The sequence below is a fragment of the Pomacea canaliculata genome, linkage group LG14 (genome assembly GCF_003073045.1).
Source record: "Pomacea canaliculata isolate SZHN2017 linkage group LG14, ASM307304v1, whole genome shotgun sequence".
Taxonomy (NCBI): domain Eukaryota; kingdom Metazoa; phylum Mollusca; class Gastropoda; order Architaenioglossa; family Ampullariidae; genus Pomacea; species Pomacea canaliculata.
Window position 1 is genome coordinate 11,245,447 of NC_037603.1, and position 23,186 is coordinate 11,268,632.

The 23,186-nt window shown below is 37.2% G+C and overlaps 2 protein-coding genes across 4 annotated transcripts; one reads left to right on the plus strand and one right to left on the minus strand.

Annotated features, from left to right (window-relative positions):
• Nucleotides 1-70: 70 nt before the first annotated feature.
• LOC112555955 (activating signal cointegrator 1 complex subunit 1-like) lies at nt 71-5,878 on the minus strand. 2 transcript variants are annotated; one of them, XM_025224568.1, is made up of 8 exons: nt 5,743-5,878; nt 5,193-5,309; nt 3,771-3,983; nt 3,134-3,309; nt 2,659-2,795; nt 2,055-2,174; nt 1,390-1,594; nt 71-913 (listed from the first exon to the last, which is right to left on the minus strand). In XM_025224568.1, the coding sequence occupies exons 2-8, from the start codon at nt 5,299-5,301 to the stop codon at nt 797-799; spliced, it is 1,077 nt and encodes a 358-aa protein (XP_025080353.1). In that variant the 5' UTR covers nt 5,302-5,309; nt 5,743-5,878; the 3' UTR covers nt 71-796. The 2 variants fall into 2 exon arrangements, with proteins under 2 accessions (XP_025080353.1, XP_025080354.1); XM_025224569.1 differs by having other exon boundaries at nt 5,688-5,763.
• On the plus strand, nt 5,802-23,134 carry LOC112555948. 2 transcript variants are annotated; one of them, XM_025224561.1, is made up of 18 exons: nt 5,802-5,866; nt 6,404-6,710; nt 7,139-7,204; nt 8,998-9,269; nt 9,842-11,002; nt 11,291-11,677; nt 12,483-12,782; nt 13,064-13,157; nt 13,946-14,112; nt 14,260-15,099; nt 15,377-15,418; nt 15,976-16,052; nt 16,429-16,636; nt 17,068-17,297; nt 17,696-17,812; nt 18,214-18,359; nt 19,343-19,486; nt 19,940-23,134. In XM_025224561.1, the coding sequence occupies exons 2-18, from the start codon at nt 6,575-6,577 to the stop codon at nt 20,188-20,190; spliced, it is 4,638 nt and encodes a 1,545-aa protein (XP_025080346.1). In that variant the 5' UTR covers nt 5,802-5,866; nt 6,404-6,574; the 3' UTR covers nt 20,191-23,134. The 2 variants fall into 2 exon arrangements, with proteins under 2 accessions (XP_025080346.1, XP_025080347.1); XM_025224562.1 differs by having other exon boundaries at nt 5,819-5,879.
• The last annotated feature ends 52 nt before the right edge of the window (nt 23,135-23,186 follow it).

A 23,186-nucleotide genomic window follows, 5' to 3' on the forward strand; every position in this document is an offset into this window, starting at 1 on the left:
TGTGTTCTATGGCTGTCATCAGCTGGCGTTCTGTGCTAGTATCGCTGAATGTTGTGTCCTTCATGCTACATTTGCAAATTGTCTTCTTTATTCACTGCTGTGGCAAAGGCTTAATTGTGAGCAAAACAGCACAGAAAATGGCAGACAATTGTAGTCTGCAGTAAACCAATAAATCACATTCATTACCACAGTTTTGTGTGGCATAAACATAACACTTGGAAAAGGACAGCCAAATTAAGGAGTATGAAAATGATCTCAGATGCATATAATTATACCAGATAAAATTCTTGCATTAAGTATCCGAAGTGTTTAATAAGACGAACAATAAGACAAAAACGATTAAGAGGAAACTGTATTTGCCATGTGTCTGTCATAGGCTCCCTGTATTTAAGACAAAAAACTATAGCAACATAAGCGCAACAAGCAGTTAACAAGTTTCATTTTATGAGTACAACAAAAACCAGAATATTTTGTGACACTGTCAACAATATGATTTGTTGTTACCAGACAACCAGTTCCCATTGCAGCAGCAAAACAGTCCTCCCAATAGTTTCTGACAATAAAATGAAATATGCTGTCCTACTTTCCCTGGGGTGAACATCCGTGTACAGTCTGCAAGTCCATCTTCCTAGAGGTTCAGACGATCAGCCACATCAGACCCATCCACCATTTTCCACCGACAAAAGACTTATATTTGCATTTCTACTGTCCTAACAGGATTACTGCAACTCTCTGCTTGTAGCTTTCCCTAAGCACATAATGTACAAGCTTTAAAGAGTGCAGAATAATATCACTTTCATGACAGATGAACACAAGCACTGCTGATATAGTAACCATTTGGGCCAGTTGAATATCGCTGCGACAACTCTATTCTATCCACTTGAAAAGAGCCAAAGTCAAAACCACCTAATGTCTGGAAAAAAGAGGAAATATCCAGGTTAGCACCAATATTATGATCATATGCCTGGACTTACATTAAGAATTAAAAATTCTCCTTGAGCAGCAATGAAAAGACTGGAGACAGACAAAAATGTAGATGCTCTCCCACAAACACCCTCAAAATTGTCATGCGCTCTCATGCACAGTGCACAAGCAAACAAACGAATAAAAGCCAAACATGACGAGATTGTTGTTCTTCAGTTTCTTACACTTCGGTGAAGTGCAAAATAACTCATAAAAAGTCATTAGGACAATGCATCAGTCTTTATGACGTTTTGTCTCAAGTCCAAGAGAAAGCGCACTTTTACTGCTTACTAAGGTGTACAGTGTAGGTAGCATCAAAACAGCTTTCTTAATTACGGACATTTTGAGTGCTCTTTGTTTTTTAAGGTTCCATTAGAGAACAAAGAATTAAAAAATTAAGTCCTTTAACAATACAAACAATTTTACCCTCAGTATCAATGATGCATTGAAAGATTCCCTATCTCTGACTGATCCTCTTGTATTCTGAGGTAATGGAGCGGAGCCTTCTCCTGGATCTTTTCGGAAAAGCGTATTCATAACTGTAAGGTGTAGTTTGACCTGCTCACGCTGACGTTGCATCAATTTGGCTTCAGAAAACTTGTCTACAAGCACATCTGCCAATGCCTGCAATCTGTTCACAAAGAACAATAAAAATGTTCAACCAAGAAAACTCTACACATATATACATGTACACAAACACTCTTCACAACAGAGCATTTGAGAATATAACTACTCTCTCCCACACACACAAACCCTGCTCATACACCATTATCCTAAATTAATCTCAATTTACAGACAACCCTGGTAAAGATGTATAATTTGGCACAGGCATAAAGTACACAGATGAAAAAAATAATGTTTCGGAACCTGAAATAAAATTTTATTCATCTCATTTAATCTTTAAAAGATTCTGTACATGAACAATGGCTTCTGCATTGCTTTCAGAATAATGCTACTACCATGTCAGTAGGTATACTGTTCTTATTCTGGATTTATTTCAACAAGGCCACAGGAGTAATTAAAAGAAAATAAATTTTAAAAATATAGTCAGTTAAAGGACTTTATCTTCTCCTATCAATCAAAGTACTTGCTTTGCAGCAGCTGGCCCTGGTTTTATTTTAGCATATAAGACATCCACTGCTCCTGGATCATCATTCATATACTCAAGCCCCTGAACATCCACCATCAGTGGTTCTTGATTGAGAATGGGACTGCAGCAAAACCAAAAATAAAATTTGAGCAGCTTGATAATGAGCTTCTTGTAAAACTTTCAAGAACAGTTACTTGTAACTACCACTATCAATTTTAAGTGTCTACAAAATGTAAATTATCATCACAGTTTGCATCTTAAAGAGGAAAACAGGGCTGAAAATTTATTTTAAAAAAAACAAAACATGCAAACTGTGACAGCTGACCACGTTTACACTGGGTTTCAAAAGATACATGATAAATAATGAGCATGCACTACATGGTATCCCATTTGAAACAAATGTCTATATTGCCATATCTAACTGTTGTGATGAAGTCTTCAAAATAATCAAATTTACAACAGTAAATTCTTAATCCACTAAAGCTTGAAAGATTTAACTTCAGTAGTCTCTAGACAAAATATTGAGAATGTATGCCCCAGAACTGGTCACACACTTATTATGAGACTATCCTTCAACAAGATGCAGCATTATTTTGGTCACTTACGAGATATAGTGAATATAACAATCATGTAGCAAATTCCTTGCTTGCTGTATTTCAGATTCACCTAGCAACACCATAGTACCAATTGTCAGGTGAAGCTTTTGAGGATTCTGGAATATTGTTGCATCTATCCTTGAATCCTGAAAAAACATACATATTTTGGGGCATATATTGTGGAAACAATGAAAGTTCCTGCTAACATGAATAAGTGTGTGTGTGTGTGTGCATTTATTTTCACTGATGCCTATTAAAACTCTTTCTATAAAGTCTCACCAACTAATTCTTTCGAAGGAAATACAAAGGAAATTTCATTCATCAGTCGCACACACACATTTTTGTTGGACATAGGTTGACTATTTATTTTAACAAAGACTGTTCAAACAGCTTAGGCGACAAGATATATTAAACACTAACAATGCTTTAGTGTTTGATATCATCCACCAACTACACATGCAGACATGAGTAAATATGTGCATACTCGTTTATCTTCTATAACCTGAAACTTGAAATCTTCAAACTTTTCGACAACATCTTCTCCTTGCACAGGTATGGATAAAAAGTGGGTGAATGGCAGACGCTGGCGAGCTGAATCCACTAAAACTTCAATACGTGTTTTCGCTGATAGCACACCCTTCTTTTCATGACCCTGTATGACTGGCAGTGCAAGAGCAATTGACAAAAATTTTAGTTTCAAGTTCTTAAGGTGATTTAATAAGTTTAACAAATGGTTCTTCATAAAATACACAAAAATAATTTTCATGATATGCTATTTTTTACACTTAACACTTGTGGTTTACAGAAATAAATAATTGCTATTATAAAAAATTGATAGTTATCCAATCACTTCTGAAGCATATTCAAGTTTACATTTATCTCTAATGTGAAGTGGCACACCACTCACACAGTTTCGTGATAAATGTTTTTATTGCATCCTTGCAGACAGTGAATGGGCAGCAAAAATTAAATGCGGAACACATAAAGGTGTGTATCAGGATATCATATTCCAGAAGAATATTTGGCCTACCTTATTATGGCAAGAAAAGTTTATATTTGATAATGCCTCCCACCAAAATTTGACTATATACTTAGTCAAGAAAAACCAGTGACTGAAATACCTATATCTCCTTCTTGACCCATTTTGGGTATAGTGATCCGTGTTTTTGTCTCGGTCTCAAGTCGTTTTTTTGTCTCCCCCTTTTTCCCAATGATAAATTTGAAGTAGGTGCTATGGTATTGCAATCGAAGAGAGAAGCCATTGCTCGTTTCCTCAATGTTCACATTTGCATCACATGCTTCATCACCATAGCAAGATGCTATGCTATTAAGTTCTGCAACACAATACAAAAAAATCAAGAAATTAGAATTAGGAATTAGAAATAGGCATTCTTAATGGCTGCAACAGTGAAAATCAAATGCACTGTATATCAATGTCTTGTGACATCACATACCCATATATATTCTTTTGTTTACACACATACACACGTATACTGATATACAATTTGCTGAAAATAGGAGACAGTTTAAGAAAGTTTACAAAAACTAAAATATGATACATTCTTCTTCTTATTATTATTCCTTTACCCCCCCCCAGTAGAGCATAGGGCTGGAACTACACCACTCCATCTGATCTGGTTCTGGAAGACCCTTTCCCGTCGGGTCTATGTCATGCCTCGCTGTGGACAGATCTCCTCGATCCATGTTATCTGGGTCTCCTAACCCTGCATCCCCCCTGTAGGTTCCATCCCAGAGCTTGTCTCGTTAAATTGTTGGCCACCTTTGGCAGGGTATGACTGATCCAGCCCCACTTCTGCTTCTTGATGTCTTGGCTGGCAGGTTTTTGGTTGGTTTTCTCCAACAGGTCTGTATTGGAGATCTCGGGCCATCTGATGTTGAGGATGTGGTGCAGACATCTGTCTGAATCTTGTTGGTCAATCTTGTTAGTCACCGATTAATTCTAGGGGGCCTTGGTCAATTCCACTTTTGATGCTGAGATTATGTGGTCTTGTGTGAGACAATTTACAGCAGGGGTCAAAATGACTGGTGACTTTATGCTTACACAATGGCATCTCCTTGAGACCAACAAAAAAAAGCTTGCAATCCTTCACAAAGATCTGCTATATGTCTCATTTTACTATGTATAAAAATAATAATTTCATTTTGATCACTCATTATCTTAGAAATATTGATTTTTGTGTCTATAGATTTGTGATGTCAAGTGTGTTAACTTGATGGTATTGCAAGGAGGGGTGGGGGAATTGATGTTTTATGCCAAGCCAGCAACTAAGGCTATATCACGGCAAGACAGTCAGCCTGTAAACAGATGCCACATGCAGAGAAAGATCAGAGTGCCCAAGACAAGATCTGAACCCAGGACAGCCAACCCTCACTGTATTGGTGACAGGCGCTTAACCGTTCCACCACCGGACCGCCCGATGATATTGCATGCCATGTCCAAATGCCTGAGGAAAACATGATCAATTCTCTAAATGCTCAAAGAACAAAATATTTTCATTTGTAAAAGTAAAAGCACATTGTACCCAAGTCAATTTCTTCATCCTCTGGGTTATGGTCTTCTTTATCTGGTCCTAACACCTTCCTGTAGCAACGTTTTCCAATCCTAATTAGGGGAGGCCGAAGGATATCCATCTTCGGAACTAAAAGCGCAAAAGATATGGACAGAATTAGTAAATAATTCTAATAAATCGGTTTACATAAAATTACCTTCCACTAACACACCCAACAAGGCTTCGAGAACCAGCTATAGCTCTTTGAAACTAAGGAATACATCATGTATATACTGTCCTGATGCGTTGGGTAAAATCCTCAATTAATTTCAATATTCCATATGATAAATCAGTCATTCAGTCCATAAGATATATAAGAGAATGACGTAGGACGTTAATGAAATTGAAATCTTGACTGCAGTTGCAGTTGAATCCCAAATCAGTCCCAGGCCAAACAGTTGCTTACTGCTCTTAAACACGCAGAAAGGAAAATAGTGTTTAGAGAATAGAAAATCTCAAGAATTATGCATTCAATCTTTCAAGAGTTCTTTGAAGTGTATTTCATGTGCATTTGAGCTCTTACAGAAGCATCCGAAATTTTGCGACCAGACGACAGGAAGCTGTCATACATCGTCACAGGAAGTAGGTTGTGCGCATGCTTCAAGGAAGGAGAAAGAAAATCAAGCGAATTCATTTTTGGGGTGATGGTAATAACTAATGGTTCTTATTGCTTTTCATATATCTAGGCTGTCATTCTCATTGTACTAAATCTAAAAATGGCACATAAGCGTATGGTTATTTAAAAATGTCTTGAAAAGGTTTATGTTTGAGTGCTGTATTCATGTCACTGTCAAGATTCTGTGACCGAGTAGAACAGGCTAAAGCAAGACCAATCACCCTTGTAACTGTAGTTGTATTCACACAGTTTCATTCAGACTAAATTAACGTATTAGCGAAATGAGGTTTTGTTACTCGTGCCCAAATTATGCATATTTATGTTTATTTGCTATAAATTTACTAGTTTTTCTCATTGCCATTACAGTATTGATGAAACTGAAACTACGGAAAGCTTACCCCTATCAAGACTGTATTAATTTTGGCGTTCTTCGATCAAAAAATATACACTGGCATCAGATCTAATGATAATTAAAAAATAAAACACCGATAGAGCTACATGCAACCGTGTACACTACCATTTTCGTGTTAAGTGATGGTCCAAATTCAAGTCAAATCTTTCATTTCAGATTTCAAGAAAAGAGAATAAAATGTTTTAACATTGTGAGAGAAGTGTGACACCCTATACCAACAAGACCACCATTCGCTGGTTGTCTTGGTTACAGACAGGTGTCACTCATATTTGGAGTTTATTTTAAAAATCTTGGAAAACAACCTACATAAAGAAGGCAACCCTTAAAATGCTGTCATCAGGCAGTTTGTTGCCATTGTCAACACATGATGCCATGCTTCAGTGTGAAGAGCCTCAGTTTGCAGAGAACTTGGACTTTGCTTCAAAGGGTGATCAAGGGAGTCCAATTCGAAGTGTTAGCCCTGGTGTGTATAGAATGTAACTGGGAGGCAGTTTATATATTATATATACAATATCTTGTGATGGTGTACACAGATAACATCACACACAAGTACAACATAGTTTCTCTTAAAGAGAAGAATGTTTAAACAGTAACAGTAAGATAAATTCTTATGTGTAAACATGATGGCAGATGCCATAAATGACTAGTTTAAATTAATGATCATTAATTAGAAAGCGTTCTTAATACCATCAAAGACTTCATAACTTTTGATTGGAATCATAAAACAGTATATAAAATTAAAAACTTAGAAGAGAGTGCATCTATTTCCAAGATGTATTATGTCTTAGGTTTCTTAGTGCTTAGTTTGCATTTTAATAAATGGTTGTAGTTTAATTTGGCTAATGCATTCTGTTTGCATAAGTTCTAAAATAAACAATTTCTCGTGTACAGTCCTGTATGGCCCTCTTGTGAATCACATGTCAGTTGACTCTGGGATGAGCACTAAGGATGTACAGGGTGAGATTCATGTTTTTTATTCAAGTGCTTTATACAGTTTTTAAAATGTCTTTCTGTCCAAACAATTAAAAGTCCTAATAATGCCAAACATTTGAATTACCTTGCTTACCACTCTGCGAAGATGTGCATCAAAAGACAACACAAAATTGTGCCCAAGTCCTCCTGTGCAGTAGGCTTTATTAACTGCACCTCATCATTTTTGTTTTAATTGTGCATCTTGGATTATTTTTACTACATGCTTGATCCCACAATTTAATATAATGAAATATAATTTCCATTTCTTACACCATTCTTGCAATTTGTCAATGCCACTTTGAATCACTATGATATTTAATGCATTATTATGTATCTTGGTATCATTGGCAAAATACTGAACAACAGGTCTGGTAAATCATTTATATACAGTGAACAATACCATTTATAAAATACCTCAGGAATTCCACTCATTTTGACTTTGGGTTTACCTGATTTTACAGATGCAACCCTAATATGTTCTACCTAGTAGAAGGCTTCAGATCCAAGCAAATTTCCACAAATTCTGGATGTGGCTAATTTGACTAGCAATTTCTCATATGGGACAGAATAAAAGCCCATTTAAAACCAAAGTATAAAATATCGACTTGCTTGCTCATCGAATAATGAAGCTATATGTCCTCCATTACTTCAAGCATTCCATTACTTTGATGAGAGTGATGTCCCTTCACCTAACTGGCTAGAGGAGATAAGCTCTCTGTTGCTTGTCATTTCCTGTGAATCTGAGTGAAGTTTTGTGTGCAATATTGATCTGTGCATCTATAACACAATTTCATATATTCCTGGATTTAGTTTTGTGTCTGCACCACTTCTTTCCTACACCATTTTATTTCTACTGCCTAGTCAGTGCCACCTTCCCATAGATTTGTGCATCAGCAATGTCAGTGTCAAATTGATTCCTTTTCTACAATTGCTCCAAAAAGTTTGATGTTTGAGCTGTCACAGCAAGCTTCGTGCATAGTAACTGCAGGTCTGAAACTAGTTTGTGACCTTTAGGGTGATGCTCTAACAAGAATTGTCATTCTTGAACCATATTTTGTTTGCAAAAAATTAAGCCACTCTACCAAAGATTGTCATTTGAGCTTCCATAAAAAACATCATACTAACTCTCAACTACTTTTTTAAAATCAGAACTTTATTGACTTAACGAAGATTTCATGCAACAGCAAGGCTGCAGCATGCATATGTACTGACATTGTATTATAAGCAACTTGTCAAGCAAGATCTATTTTTCCTTAAAACAAGTTGGCATTCTGTAGACATTCCATTATCAACAAAACATTTCACTAGAGCATCTCTGACCACACTGTCTAAAACCTTACCTACTTGCATGTTAAAAGTAGAACCATTTTAGTCACAAATTTATCCTGTACTGTTCTCTTTTGACTATTTCTATGTTTCTGGTCTTAACTTTTTCTTTAAAAGTAAAAAATCTGAATAAATATTTTGATGATTTTAGTTTATGGATCAGGTCGTAAGTAGACAAACAGAATCGCCAAGTTACCTTTACTTATTTGGTTTGTTTCCAGTCCATATTTTTCAGTTCACATGGAATTGAAACCACCTTTGCTTTCTGTGATACTTTTTTAAGACTGAGTTTGCTTTGGTTACTCAAAGAATTTGTCTCTGATAGGGAGCAGTAGGCTTTACTCAAGGACAGATTCTGGATTAGAACCTACGTAATGTGCGTTTGTGTGTATATGCCCATTTAAGTTTCCTCATCTAGGCCAGCTTGTAATATATATGTTTTTTTTATTTAGATCCCACTGCTGTTCATGGAAGTTGTGGTTTGTGGAACATTGGGAATACCTGCTTCATGAATGCAGGCATCCAGTCATTGGCTAGCTGTGCACCACTTCTCAAGTTCCTCTTTGAGCAATTTCAGTACCGCCAGGGCATGCAAGGCACGCTTACTGGAGCATTCTATGTCCTTTTGTGCAAACTGTGGAGTGGTCAGTACAGCGTCATATATCCTCTACACTTTAAGGAGCTGCTTGGACTATATCATCCACAGTTTCGAGATTATCGGCAGGTAATAATTGTAGTAAAGTCTTATATACACTTTGTCATTAGGTTGCAGTATTTCACCTACATTCAGATTTTTTTTCTGTTTGCTTGTTCTTGCTTTTTCACAGTGTAAAATTTTTCTTAAAATAATTAAATGCTGATTATTTTGTCTTTTTTGTCTAGCTTATCTGTTATTGATTCATATATTTTTCCCCCCTTTGTTTTCTGCCTACTTTGTGTGCGTGTGAGGGGGAGCGGTTCATTGGTGCAGCGGTTAGCGCCTATCACCAATACAGTGAGGTGTGGCTGTCCTAGGGTCAGATCTCATGTTGGGCACACTGTTCTTTGTGTAAATTTGGCATCTATTTACAGGGCTGGCTACCTTGCCATGATATAGCCTTAGTTGCTGGCTTGGTGTAATTCTCCCAACTCTACTTATGTGTGCGCATTTGCACAGAGAGCATATGGTTATACGCACAAAAATGTTAAGAGCATTTCTGAAAAGGAGTCTTGTATTCTGCAAAATTCACTGTAAAGAGTTTGATGACTAGTATAATCATATATTGCATTCTCTCATCGACTTGCTTTGCTCTGCAGCACGATTGCCAGGAGTTCCTTGCCCTGTTGCTGGACACGTTGCATGAACAGTTAAACCAGGTGCCTAGCATCTGTGTACTTGACACCTCAGTGAGTGGAAAATGTAGTTCTCCTGACGATCAACACCAGAACCTTCTGAACAACCAGGACACACCCCCAGAAGGTCGGTGTGCTGAAAATATGGAAGCACCTCAGGCTTCAGCCAGTGAATTGAAGGTTCTGCATGTGGAGTCTGTGGCATCAGGAGAAGAGGAGGAGGTGGGCAGCTCTGTTTCACATAGTGAGGCCTCACCAGGGTCCTTGAGCCCTGCCACGTCTGTAGAAACAGGCCATGCCAGAACTGCTCTCAAGCGAACATCCTCAGCTACAGCTGAAGCTGTCAGTCTTGTCCTTGTGTCAGAGGACAGTAATCACTCATCTATTTCGGTTCATAGCACAGACTCAGAACAAAGCAGTGCTTTTAAGAAATTGAAAATTGAGACTGAAGCCAGTGGTGCTGCATGCCATTTCCATACAGTTGTAGATAAAGCCTCAATGTCCGATGGTCCTTCTGAAGTCCCGGTCACACAGGTTTCATTGGTCACCTCTGGCTCCGCATCAGTTTCCTCATCTAGGCCAGCTCGTAACATAAGTTCGGATGCAATGTTTCATTTGGTAGATTCAGTTTTGTCAGGTGGCAAGCTGGACCATTCTAACTCTGGAGGCAATAGATTAGTGAAACCCAGACTATCTGTCAGTTCCACAGAATCAAGTACACATTGTAAAAGAGTTGTGAGAAAGTGTCCCCCATTTTCAGCAACAAGCGATGCCACCTCTGCTCAAACACTTGTAACTGAAACAAATTCCATGGACATCTCAATTTCTTGCCCATCAGAAAGTCATACGGACCTAGGATCCAGTTCTTTACCATCTTGTGAAGGGAATTCAGAGAAACAGGCACCAGCATTACCCGGCTCACCACAGCTTTTGCCATGTCTTGAGGACTACTACTGTAAGGAGACAAAGACACTCAACACCAATGTCTTAGTCTCAACTTACATGCAAGGAGACATTGCTGTGGACTCTGAGAAATTTGCTAAAGTAGATAATCTTACGCAAGTTCCAGCAATGAAAGAAGTCAACTTACTTCAGGAGGCTCTTCAGGGAATGGAGGAAGATAAGGTGGGTTATGTTTTCTTTTTTTTTTTAGTCCTAAAGATGTTTAAGCTTAATTAGATAACACTAGCAGCAAATAACACAGATTTCTTATCCTAGTTAATATTATTCAGAAATAAATGTAGGAAGTGTGGGTAACGTTATGTGATGTATGTTACAAATGATTCCTCGTAAGATCTGAAAATTAGCTCTTTTTTAAACAACTTCCCTACCCTTTTTAATTCTTTCCTCTTCATCCTTTATAGCTTGTTTTTAAGATTCATGAAGTCTTATCTGTTCATTCATATCTTACAGGTGGAGAAAACTCTCATTGGCAAAACCCTTAGTTCCAAACGGAGCAATGTGATAACAAGCACAAGCAGCACTAATAAAGCTAGCAATAGTGCCAATCTTCGTGTGGTGAAGACCCGCAACTCTGCAATTTTGCACAAACACTGCCAAAACCCCAACCTCCTCAATAACAGTTATGATTATGATGATGAGATGCTTGGCTTCCCGAGAATGGTTGACCCATCAGCACAGAAGGGCCTGGAAGGCAAGGTGCTAAGTACTCAGTGTGGGACATCAGGAGCTGAGGATTCTGTCAAGATGATGGCTATGGCTGCAGAAATGACCCCGCTAGAGGTTGAGAAGAATGTGCAAATGCAAGCCCTGTCCAAGTTCAACACTAATGTTATCAAAGTAAGCTTGTCTTCTTTGTCAGCCTCGGGTGCTATGCCTTCATATTGTTACATGTTTTTTAAGAAGTATTTTGCCAGACCTATGACATAAATAGTACAAAAAAGGGAGTTTACCTCTGTGATCTGTTCGTTGACTAAAACATTGGCATGGATAGGAACATTCTCAACCTCCTTGACTATAGCTTTTTTAATGATTATCAATAATATTTGTAAGTTGCCATGAGCTTGCCCATAGTGCTGGGGTATAGCTCTATAGAAGTGTATTATTATTGAATAAAATTAAGTATATTGTTCTTCCTCATTAAAATAGTCTTAAAAATTTCTTGTAAGTGGTTTTCAAAGTGAACTTGTCCATGGCTGTAATTTGTTTTGCATTTTACATTGTAGCTTGAGATAAACCAGCAAAAGAAACAAAATTTTTTTCAAATCAGACTTTATTGTCTGTCAAGGAGACCCAAGACAGAAATTTTTCTTTTGTCACATGGCAGGCATACATACTCATACAGACGCAGTTAGGAGTAAAGATACATTATCATGGTAGTTGGATCTCCGTCAGATGGTCAATGAAATTTCAATACCTTATATTTCTTTATATATATATAAAAAAAGAAGTGTTAGTAGTAGGGAAAAGATTTTATTTAATCTGTGCGCATGTTCCTTCATTTTAAAAAAAAAAATTGTTTAGGTTGTTTTACTACTAGAATTTTTTTCCCTTTTCTATGATGCCTAATCATTGATGGCTATGGTGATTTTTTTTTTCTTGTCATGTACCTTTTCTTAAATTATTGTGGTCCTTATATTCACAGAGTAATATTAGAGAAGACATATCTGACAGGGCATCTACCTCAGGGAGTACTGAGACAGAGGAAGCTGACATGGAAGCTGAAGCTGAAAGCACTGAGGAGGAAGAAGAAGAGGAAGAACAAGAAGAGGAGGAGGAGGCAGGAGCACATAGCAGCATTGTGGAGGAGAGTCGAGCCTTACCTAATCCTGCACGATGTTTTACCACAGCTGATGTGGCAGCTGCCAACAAAGCCTGGGAAGACTATAACAGCAAGAACAACAGCATTGTAGTGGATACTTTTCAAGGACAGTTCAAAAGCACGGTCTGTTGACAGAGTTCTTGTAGCAAAAGATGAGAAATTTTTTTATAGGAAAATAAACACCCATTTAACCCATTAATTAAAGTTCTTATGAAGGAATGGCAGTGTTACCTGTTTTCAACTTAATTATCTTTGAAATTATGATGAAATAAACACTGGATGTTATGTGCAACAAGTGTTTCAAGTAGATTTCAGATAAAATGTGCACTTTATTGATCTTTTTCAGGAAAAAAAATCAGTGTCCTTAAATAAGTAATTCTTCATTGTTTTCCATACTGTTTCAGGTGGTGTGCTCTGAATGCAGTCATGTATCTGTCACCTATGAGCCATTTATGTATCTGTCTCTGCCTATACCTCATGCCATGGAACGGCAGATTAGTAAGTCTATATTGTACATTTGCAAGTTACTGTCAGGTGTTGCCTCCCACCCCTAAAGCCTCCATTCTCAAATAATAATGACAATTTTTAAAGCACAATATCTCAGCCAAAGGCAAACTCATTTGGCTGAACAAGATCACAAAATAGAAACAAAGATGTAGAACAAGTTAACAAAAGTAACAAAGATGTAGAACAAGTTAACAAAAGTAACAAAGATGTAGAACAAGATAAACAAAAAGTAACAAAGATGTAGAAGGAAGAATAATGCAAGGACTTGCTGTGTTCTGACAGTAAAGGGCAATCACTATAGATGTAATGGTAACGACTCCAGGGAATAAGGAAAATACTGGGACAATACTGAGTAATCTTGAGAAAATGAAGAAATGTTATCATATGAAACTGCAAGAGGGCGATCATCACTTTAGTTTATTCAAAGGTCGCTGCCAAAGCGAGAAGCATGGCGGGGTGGAATCCAGCCAATAGATCCAAGCAATTTGCACCTCAGAAAACGTTATCTACAGGCCTGTTGTAAACCCGAAGAGGAAGAAAAATGTAGCAGAAGCACATGTAAACATGAAGGTCCCACACTTATTTCTGAATAGATTAAGAATCCCTTTTATGAATGAATAGTTTTCAGCTAACTAAACTGCTTGGCTATCGCAAAATAGCTATGTTGAGAAATAGAAAGTGTACATTGTACTTCATTTCATTTCCTCCCTTTGTTTGTGTGTGATAGGGGTATGCGCTGGTATTTGTGGCATTTATTGTTCTTTGTTGTTCTTTAACAGGTGTCGTGTTTATACGACCGTGCAATTTAGCAACACGATATCTGGTAACATTGCACAAAAATGATAAAGTGCAGCGATTGCGCCAAAGCTTGCAGGCCTTGACTGGCACAGAAAGCAGTGATGTCATCCTAGCAGAGGTGTTAGACAACCATGTATCCAGGATTCTGGTCAGTTGTCAGAAATCTTCTCTCTATCTCACAGTCATGCATATTGGTCTGTGTTGATAGTTATCAGAATTGTCAGTTTTCTTAAGTATCTTGAGAGGTGTACTATTAGCATGTGAAAATGCATGATTTTTGTTTTCTTCTTTGTAGGATGACAACATTATGCTTCGCTATGTCAATGACACAAACCGCAGCCTCTATGCTTTTGAAATGCTGCCACCACCTGCAGTGACAGACCTGAAATCACTGAGATCTTCACCAGATCTACCTCACTCTTACTCTAGCAATAGTTCATCAAATATTCACCTTGAAAAAGAGCACTGTGCAAGTTTTAGAACATCAACTGTTACTGGGCCAGTCATTGAAGACACGCTAGGTGCAGAACTTGTCACATGCTCAGACCAGTCTGGTGAGAGTCTGCCGCATACTTTGGGAATGGATTCCTTTCTGTCAGAGGTATCTTCCAACGATGCCACAGTTGGTTCATCCACAGCTGCTGTCTCTGATCAGTCAGAAACATTTGGTGACGATAACCAACTGAATTACTCTGATTCTAGTCAGATTGGCACTGGCTTGTGGGAATGGACCCGAGGTGACACCTTAGCGTCTTCATCTAACCTGAATGACATTGTCTCAGTGCCACCGTCGTCACCCACCTCTCTTGCTCCCACCTTTCAGGTTGGCTCAGATGCAAACTGTGTCTCTTGTGAGGGAGACTTTGCTAACACTTTACCCACTGAAACTGTTGGCATGGACAGCTTTCATGCTGGCCCTGACTTCTTTGCCTCTCGCATTTGGCCTGATAACAGATTGGATTCTGGTGATCCTAGCTCATTTGTTGCTGGGCCTAATGCAGCAGCAAGTACTGGGTCTGGGGGTGGTGTCATGGACCAGTGGAGAATGTGCGCCATATGTCTGGAAGAAATGGTGGATAGTGAGCTGCTAACGCATGCCTCATGTGCAGGCATATTTTGCCATAACTGCCTGGAGGTTTGTGCCAAATTTTGATGATCTTTATAGCCTCTTTCAGGTTAGGCCTGTTTTCAATCCATTTTCTAAGCACATTTAGTGAAAATATTCTGAACTTAGCATAGCCTATGTTTTAATAAATAACCAGTGGGAAAACAAGAACAAATTATGTTTCTTGTTAACTTAAGCCATGGTTGTATGGCTTTAATATCTGTGATGGATTCTGCTAGCTAATTTTACAGACCGTCTCCTTATCTATTCTTTCGTGAGAAGATAGTATTTTCCTAATAATTTTCAGATGTCGGCCAAGCACAGTGGTGATCTGGCAGAATGCTGTCCTGTAAGTACATGTTCACATAAACTGTAAACAAAATTAGTGCTCTCCTCTTGTCTTTATATATAAATATTGCATTATTTATGAACGCTTCCAATAAATTTACTGCATTTAAGGGAACAGTATATGATCTGTCAAAACAATACCTATGATTTAGAAATTTTGCATTTTCCTAAAAAGTATTACTCTAAAAGAAATTTTTATTTATAGATACGTGAATAAATCTTTTTGGTTGTCTTTTAGAATTATATATGAATGAAAGAGCACAAGCAAAACAAGTCCAATTTTAATACATACTGCACAACATTTTTGGCAGACTATCTAAATTTCAACCTGAAGTGCAAAATGGTATATAGCAAATGTATCTGTGAAAGCTTTATTTATAGTGCTTGAAATAGCTCAGTCTCATTGCAAGAATAAAGACAAAATATATTTTAACTGTGTGCATTGAAAATGCAGTAATACTTACCACTGAAGTGGGGTAAAAGGGTAGCAATTTTTTAATAAAAAAAATCATTATGGGTATTAGGCAGATGATTCATGTGAATGTTGTTGTGTATTAGGTATGCCTGGCCCCAATAGACATGACCCAGGATTTTGTTCCTCTTGCAAGCAGCAACAGCACAAAGAGCAAAGTCAGGTATGAAACTGCTGTGTTTAGAAAATTCAGTCGACAAGGTTGGACATTTGAAATAGGTTTAATCTAGTTTGCTTTGACAACAGTATATTTATAGTAAGCAGATGTTCAGACATTGCACACATCTAGCTCATGAAGCCCACATAACACTGGAAGAGGTTAAAAATCATAACTTGGGGTGAAAGGCACATGCATGCATAATTCTCCCAAATCATCCATAGAAGCATGTAGAAAAAAACAGAGTTATTTAAATTATTTACAAAACTAAAGTTTGTGCTGATTTTCTGCTAACAGATTTATATATCATTAAAAAAATCTCTTGAAATATCACAAATGTTGATGTGATTGTTACTATCTAACTTTTAACTATTTGTTTCAGAATTCTTGTGGTACCTGTCACCTTCCGGTGTGAGCGCGCAGGCACCATTAGTAATGACTATGATGGAAATGGCATGTTGTTTGAGTTGGTTTGCAGTCCGCGTATAATTTATGTAGCAAGCAAGCAGGACGCATCCACTCTCTTTTCGCAGGTTGACAGAGTCATACCAGTTAATACAGAGTACACGTTACACTTTACTGATGGACAGGTAAGAAGTTTTTTTTTTAAGAAATAATTATGATGTGCACTTATTTTAACTGTCCATATTCTGTTTAACTCAATATTTACTTTGTCTTTTTATCTTCAGGTGCTCAATAACAACTCATTTTTTGGGGTTAATGTACTTTACCATATAAACATATTTGGGTAACATATCTCTTTAAAAATACTTTTTAAAAAGCTACTTTTATGTTTAAACATTTTAAAGTGTTTTGGAAGATGCTACCCTAGTCATGTAATTTTAGATGAGCTTTTTCTGCTTCCATCTTAGCAGTATTCCATCATACATTTACTCAGGCACATGTGACATCACTGTTTACGTTGCTAAATAGACTTGTGCATTACTATTCAAGATATACTGGTGAGTAAATATTTGTAAAACTGTGAGCTTGTAATTCTGATGTCACTGTTCTGTGACAGGGACTGCATTGCTCAAGATGTGACTATACAGCTCACTGTGCAGGCTGCGAGGTAACTAGAGAAGGGGAGATTACTTTGCAGCCAGGAGATAACCTAGCAGTGCATTTCACGGAAGGTTTATCAATGGAAATGGATTGTACGCGTTTTATAGAAGAGGACCCATCTATGAAACATCAACGTAGTCGTGAACCTTTATCCATCTTTGACTGTTTTGATGCTTTCACACAGAGGCAAGTATGTGTAAGGCTTATGTTGTGTATGGGCATTTTTGTATTTGCATGCTTATGTGTGTGTTTGTGTGCATGCACCTGCAAGTGCATGCATGTTTGCTTACAGTCACACTTGAGGGTGTTTTTAACTTCTGGTAATATTGACTCGTACATGCGTGCTTTCATGTGGAACAGTTACTCTCCTTGCTGGTTGTTTGTTGACTTTCAAATAACTGGTCTGTAGACTTCAACATGGATCTTTACAATTTGTATTGCAGTTTGTATTTTGATGTGAAAACAAGCTTAATAATGTAAATGTATAATCCATGTCTTGTGTTTTCTTTCATGTGACTACTAATGTTAGTGCTGTATGCAGGTTAAGTAAATCTGTATTCACGTGCTGCTGATATTCATTTCAGTGAAGTCTTAGATGAAACCAACCCTTGGTACTGCCCATGCTGTTGTCGGAACCAGTGTGCAAAAAAGACAATGACTGTTTGGCGCTACCCTGACAGCCTTATCATTCACCTCAAGCGGTAGGCTTTGAAGATTGACTTTTCACAGAAAAGTAACCTCTGACCTTCCCAGTTTGTTGACAAAAATCATAGTCTTCAAAGAGATTCATTTGTTTGACAGAAAGGAGGTGGGGTTGAGGGGACTGTTTTGATAATAGTATGTGTGGCACATACATTTAAAATGTTCCTAACTGTTGTCTTCTCTGGATATATTCTATGTACGGATGTAATTTTGGGTATGCTTGTTTATTTTATGATGGAAAAGGAAACAGTTTTGAGGCATGCTCTGATGGTGTGCATATGTGTAGAGAGAAAGGATTGGGGGAAAACATCTGCCTCTGCCTGTCATATTAATAATTTTTGTTTGTTTACTAAATGTTTTGAATCTACTCTAATTTCATCATGTTATTTATCTGTGATAGGTTTGTGTTTGAAGACCTTTCTAGCACTAAGATTGACAACCGTGTCGTCTTTCCGCACACCAATCTGGATGTGACCAGTTTTTTGTCTGGACCATCTGTGTATCTGAACGCCTATGACCTCTACAGTGTGGTGTGCCACTATGGTGGTAGGTATCCGATTTTCTTTAAGGGGCCCTGGTCCCAGAAAGTCCGGCAATGATGTTTGAAGAGTTTGGTCTTTGCATCTGCACCTACTGGTATAGCCGACAACCCTTCAGTCACGAGAACCTACCATATTTACTTACCTGCAGAAAAAGTTAAAACAAGCAGGAGAAAAGTTAGCAAGAGTAGAGAAAGGATATTGTGGGATACGAGAATTGTTTTCTGGGTTCCTGTTTTCGGTGGATTCTGGTGTTTCCCATTAGTGTATTAAAATAGATAAATAGATGCTTTTTAAAAATACAGATTTCCAGTACCTATTGCTACACAATTCGTTTATTTGCTGACTACTGATGCTTAATACTGTGTGAACTGTTGTGATGTAAATCCATGTCACTGGATAGTTCATTATGTCTTCACACACCCCACCACCCCCACTGTATATGATTCTCTCCCTTTGACTATATTTAGTGTTTGCTTCAGATATACACCAAAGTGAACAAAAGGGATAACTTATTGAATTCAATCTAAAACAATTTTAGTTTTTTAAATATTCAATAATAGAAGGATAAAATTTCTGCTCATTGACATTTTGTAGAATAAAGATCTCTGAAAATAAAAGGCAATTTTAATCTGACGGAGAATAATACTTTTTGTGGAAACTAGAGGTGCCTATTATCTGCTGTGAATTTTCATATCCACATTAGTCACAGCAATTAGCTTGCTGTTTTGAACGTTAGTCCCATAGTCCCAGCAAATTCACAAGCAGTAATGTTTGGCATATGGATAGCTGAGTTTGAATGCAGTTTGTTAAACTGTTTCTTCAACAATTTATTTTGTAATAAGCACAGACTTTGTTCACATATTGCACAGGTATAGCAATTAGCCGACAGAAGAAGTCAGTCCCATAATTTGGGGCAAAGGTCACATGCATAATTTTCTGTAGAACAGTTTTGTAATATATGACTGCAACAAAGTTGTTTGGTGATAGGTGCAAATTCTGGCCACTACACAGCTTTTACCTGTCACCCTCTCACCAGTGAGTGGTACCACTATAATGATGAATCTGTCACCCCTCAGAGACCCAGTGAGAGCGAGTTTGACAGCTGTTATGTTCTCTTTTATCAACGGAAAGGTAACTGTTTCTTACCCCCAAAAATTGCACTTTTGTGGTGATTTTGCATGTTTGGAAATAATGTAGCTTTACATAATGTGGTGTTGCTAATACATTTACTGGATATAAAAACCTAGTGACAGTATAATTGGAATAGTGGTAATTTGATCAGAGATGGACAGTTATTAAGTTTTATTGAAAATCTCTGTAACCTCAGATAATCTCACATTAACTGAGAGCTTGGAGAAGAAAAATGTAACGAATTTGAACATTGTTTTTTACAGTCATTAATGAGGGCAGTTATATAAGTACATGCTTGTTTGTTCAGTTTCTATTTTATCCTTGCACACATGAAAAGGAAAATGTTTTAAAAACGGTTTTCAGTACTTTGTGTACAACAAAAGAATAAACGAACTTTAAGGACTTTTGTATTCTCAACTCGGGTTTTTTTTTTTTTTAAATTTCTTACCCAAGGTACTTGCAAGAAGTTTAATTTGGTCAAGGACTTGCCGGCCTTGGATGATGAGAATGCTGACCACCTAACCTCATCCAGTGCTCCTTTAGCATTAGTGCCTGTCTTCTCGCCACCACCATCGTCACCCTCCTCTACTATTGCAGCAGAGACAGCGACCACTGAAGAAGATGCCAGTCTCACGATCTCAATCCCTTCACTAGTGCAGCAGGCAGAGGCAGACAGTACGCAGAGTTATGACTTCTACAACTGATCTGCTATCCCCAGGCGACAGTGAAATTATGAATAGGATATTTTTCTAAGATTAAGGTCTAGTCAGCTTTTTGTAAATTGTAGTTAAATTAAAGCTGGCTATGTTACATATTAAATCAGAGTGTCTTCATTGGTCATCCTTGATTTTAGGTCTTAGACATTTCTTGCTCTTTTCAATTTTGTGAAGTGCATTTAGCGTGAAAATGCAGCTGAGGCAAATGGAATGACTGTTGCCACTTGAATGAGAAACTGAGAAAGAGGGTGTCCTTTGCTGCTGTAGTTTTTATTCTTCTCTCTTCAGCAAGTTTTCTTGTAGTTTGTATTTGAGAGTTTTTCCTCCTAGAGTGCATGCCTGTGTGATCAATCTTTACTCACTGGTTGTGCAGTCTTTGTCATCACAAAAGCACTTTTTTTCCCAAAGTGAGATGGAAAGGGGTAGAAAGAAATATGTGAATACCTGTTTTGATAAACGTTTCTTTTAAAATGTCTTGCTTCTTTCTGTTAATTGCGATTTAAAACTTTTTATATTCCTAGTTTCTTACTCCATTTCTATACAGGGGATGTCCTTTACAGTTGTGGAAGACAGTGACAGAATTTGTTACCAAAATCTTTCCCCACACCCCTTCACCAGTATTTTCATTGAAAGTGATCATTTTTAATTTCAGTTATAACCTTATTTTTCAGTAATTTCATCATTTTAGACATACAGATCACTTTTTTAGTGTTAATTGCTTCATTTACCTGCTAAGAAGACTACAATTATGTGCATAAAATGAAGCACTAGATTCCAGACATATTGCTCAAAACACAACTGGAGACAATATCATTAACACACTGCATCTGCATGTTTGCTGAGAAATTGTTAACATATCTGCAATGAAAAATATGCTCATCATTCTCGGTGAATTTTTTTACCTGCATTTAGAAGACATGAGTGCGCAGCGAAGGATTTGAATAATGGCTTTGAAATTTGCAATACAATAGTTCGTAGTATTGGAGAACATGGAAAAAGAGCAGGCAACAACATTAATTCCATAAAGTCATGTCACCTGCTGACATTTAAGCAAATTGCTCAATACAGGTGCATAGCCTTGAAGTGATAGTAGGTAGTTCATAGACTGTGTTGTGCTTGTTTGCAGGACATGATGTTGGGCAGTTCTTAAACTATGTAAAGTGAAAAAAAAAAAATGCATGAGATTAAAAATATTCATCTGAAGACTATAATTGTATTTGTAAATGTAAAATCCCATTTTTTACTATTCATTTACAGATCATATTAAATATATTTAAGACTGAGTTCGACATTTCTGTAGTTGCAGTGATGACTTAATGTTCTACTCTAGTGGACAGATGTAATAGACTGCTTCTGCTTTATTGATGCCAGAATCAAGGAATGCAAGTCAAACAAAAATTGTAATTGATAACTGATGGGAATTTTTTCAGAATACATTTCAAGAGGTGTTTTGAAGAAATCCATCTGTCAGCTTGCTAATTTAAACAGTTGTATTCTTTTAAAACCTACAAGACTGTGATACCAGGACATTTGCCAATACTTCTGTCCATTTCTTTGATGTCAATATATGATGGTCAACATCTAGTCTCTTGGGATGTATGTTATCAGTGGGATCATAAAGACAAAGCTAATACTGGTAGAATGCATTTTATAAAATTAATGGTGCTTGTGCTATATGTTACCCTCCCTACTTAAATGAGTTTTCTTAAAATTATCAGTATTTAGGTGTTGTGAAATCAGAGATATCACACCTTTAGTTACTACAATTAAAAAAAGGGGGAAAAATTAGCCATGGCTAGGAATGTGGCATGTTTGCAGTGGAGAAGTTACTGTCTTAGCACGTAAATATTGGTCTAAAAAATGTATTGAAGAAAATTAACCCTAAGAGACAATGGCATAAGAGGCTTTAAAATACCTAACCTATAAAACCTAGACTCAAAGAAATGATTATAGGACATCAAAAATGTTTGTATAATGATATTGCTAAAGGAAGGGTGTGAAAAAGGACTAGCATTATGGGAAAAGGTGTTGGGAGTAAAATTTACAGAAGAGGTGCGTTTTCAGTGCACATTTAACCTGGTTGAATCTTTATGATCATTTGTCATAATAGTTTTAAATATTAAATATGAAACATCTTCAGTAAAGCAAGACTCTGAAAGTATTGCAACACCTAAAGTTTGCTTCATAACAGCATGTAGGAGGATTTTCAACATAGCATTACAATCATCACTTTGTACAACTTTATGCTGGAGTCAGCTGAAGAAAATGGAAGACATTTCCAGTGCACACCAAGCTTTTGATTTGTCTTTAATAAAATCTATGCCTCCTGCTGACAAATTTCAGAGAAGATATGGACATGCCATTTTTGGGAGTTTAGTATATTCTGTTTTGCATTCACTTTTCTGGATTTATGAGTGTCTTAAAAAGATACAGCAGCCAGAGACCACTTCTCGTTTTAATTTTAGGATATCTTTCAGGAAAAAGTTTGATAATTTCACTTTATTACCCTTATGCAGGAGAATTCTTGGAAGTTTAGCACAGAAAGTAGCTCCTCAAATGGAAATTTTGAATTTAGTGAAACATCAAGATTTTACCGTTTATCTGGACACTGTTAAGCAGAGTAATCTAGTTTATTCTCACGTATTGTGCAAGACTCATTCAGTTCTCACAGTATTGGCAAAACTATACTCCGAAATGCCAACTGCTTGGTTAGCGTATGTTGTGGTGTCAGTGGGTCATGAACACGCAAGTGTCTCAACTTTTCTTCTTTGTTGGTGTGTGATAGATATGTAGACATCAGCCATTTTTTGTAGCCATTTGTGTAATTGTTAGCTTCTGGAAGACGATTGTTAAATTTATGTGTGCGTGCGTGCGAATATCAGTAATGTGCAGGAGAGTGCATCAGTGATGTAAAATAAAATTTTGAATATTCCTGTTTTGTCTGTATATATATATATAGGGAAGCGTGTCTGCTACAAGGCAGT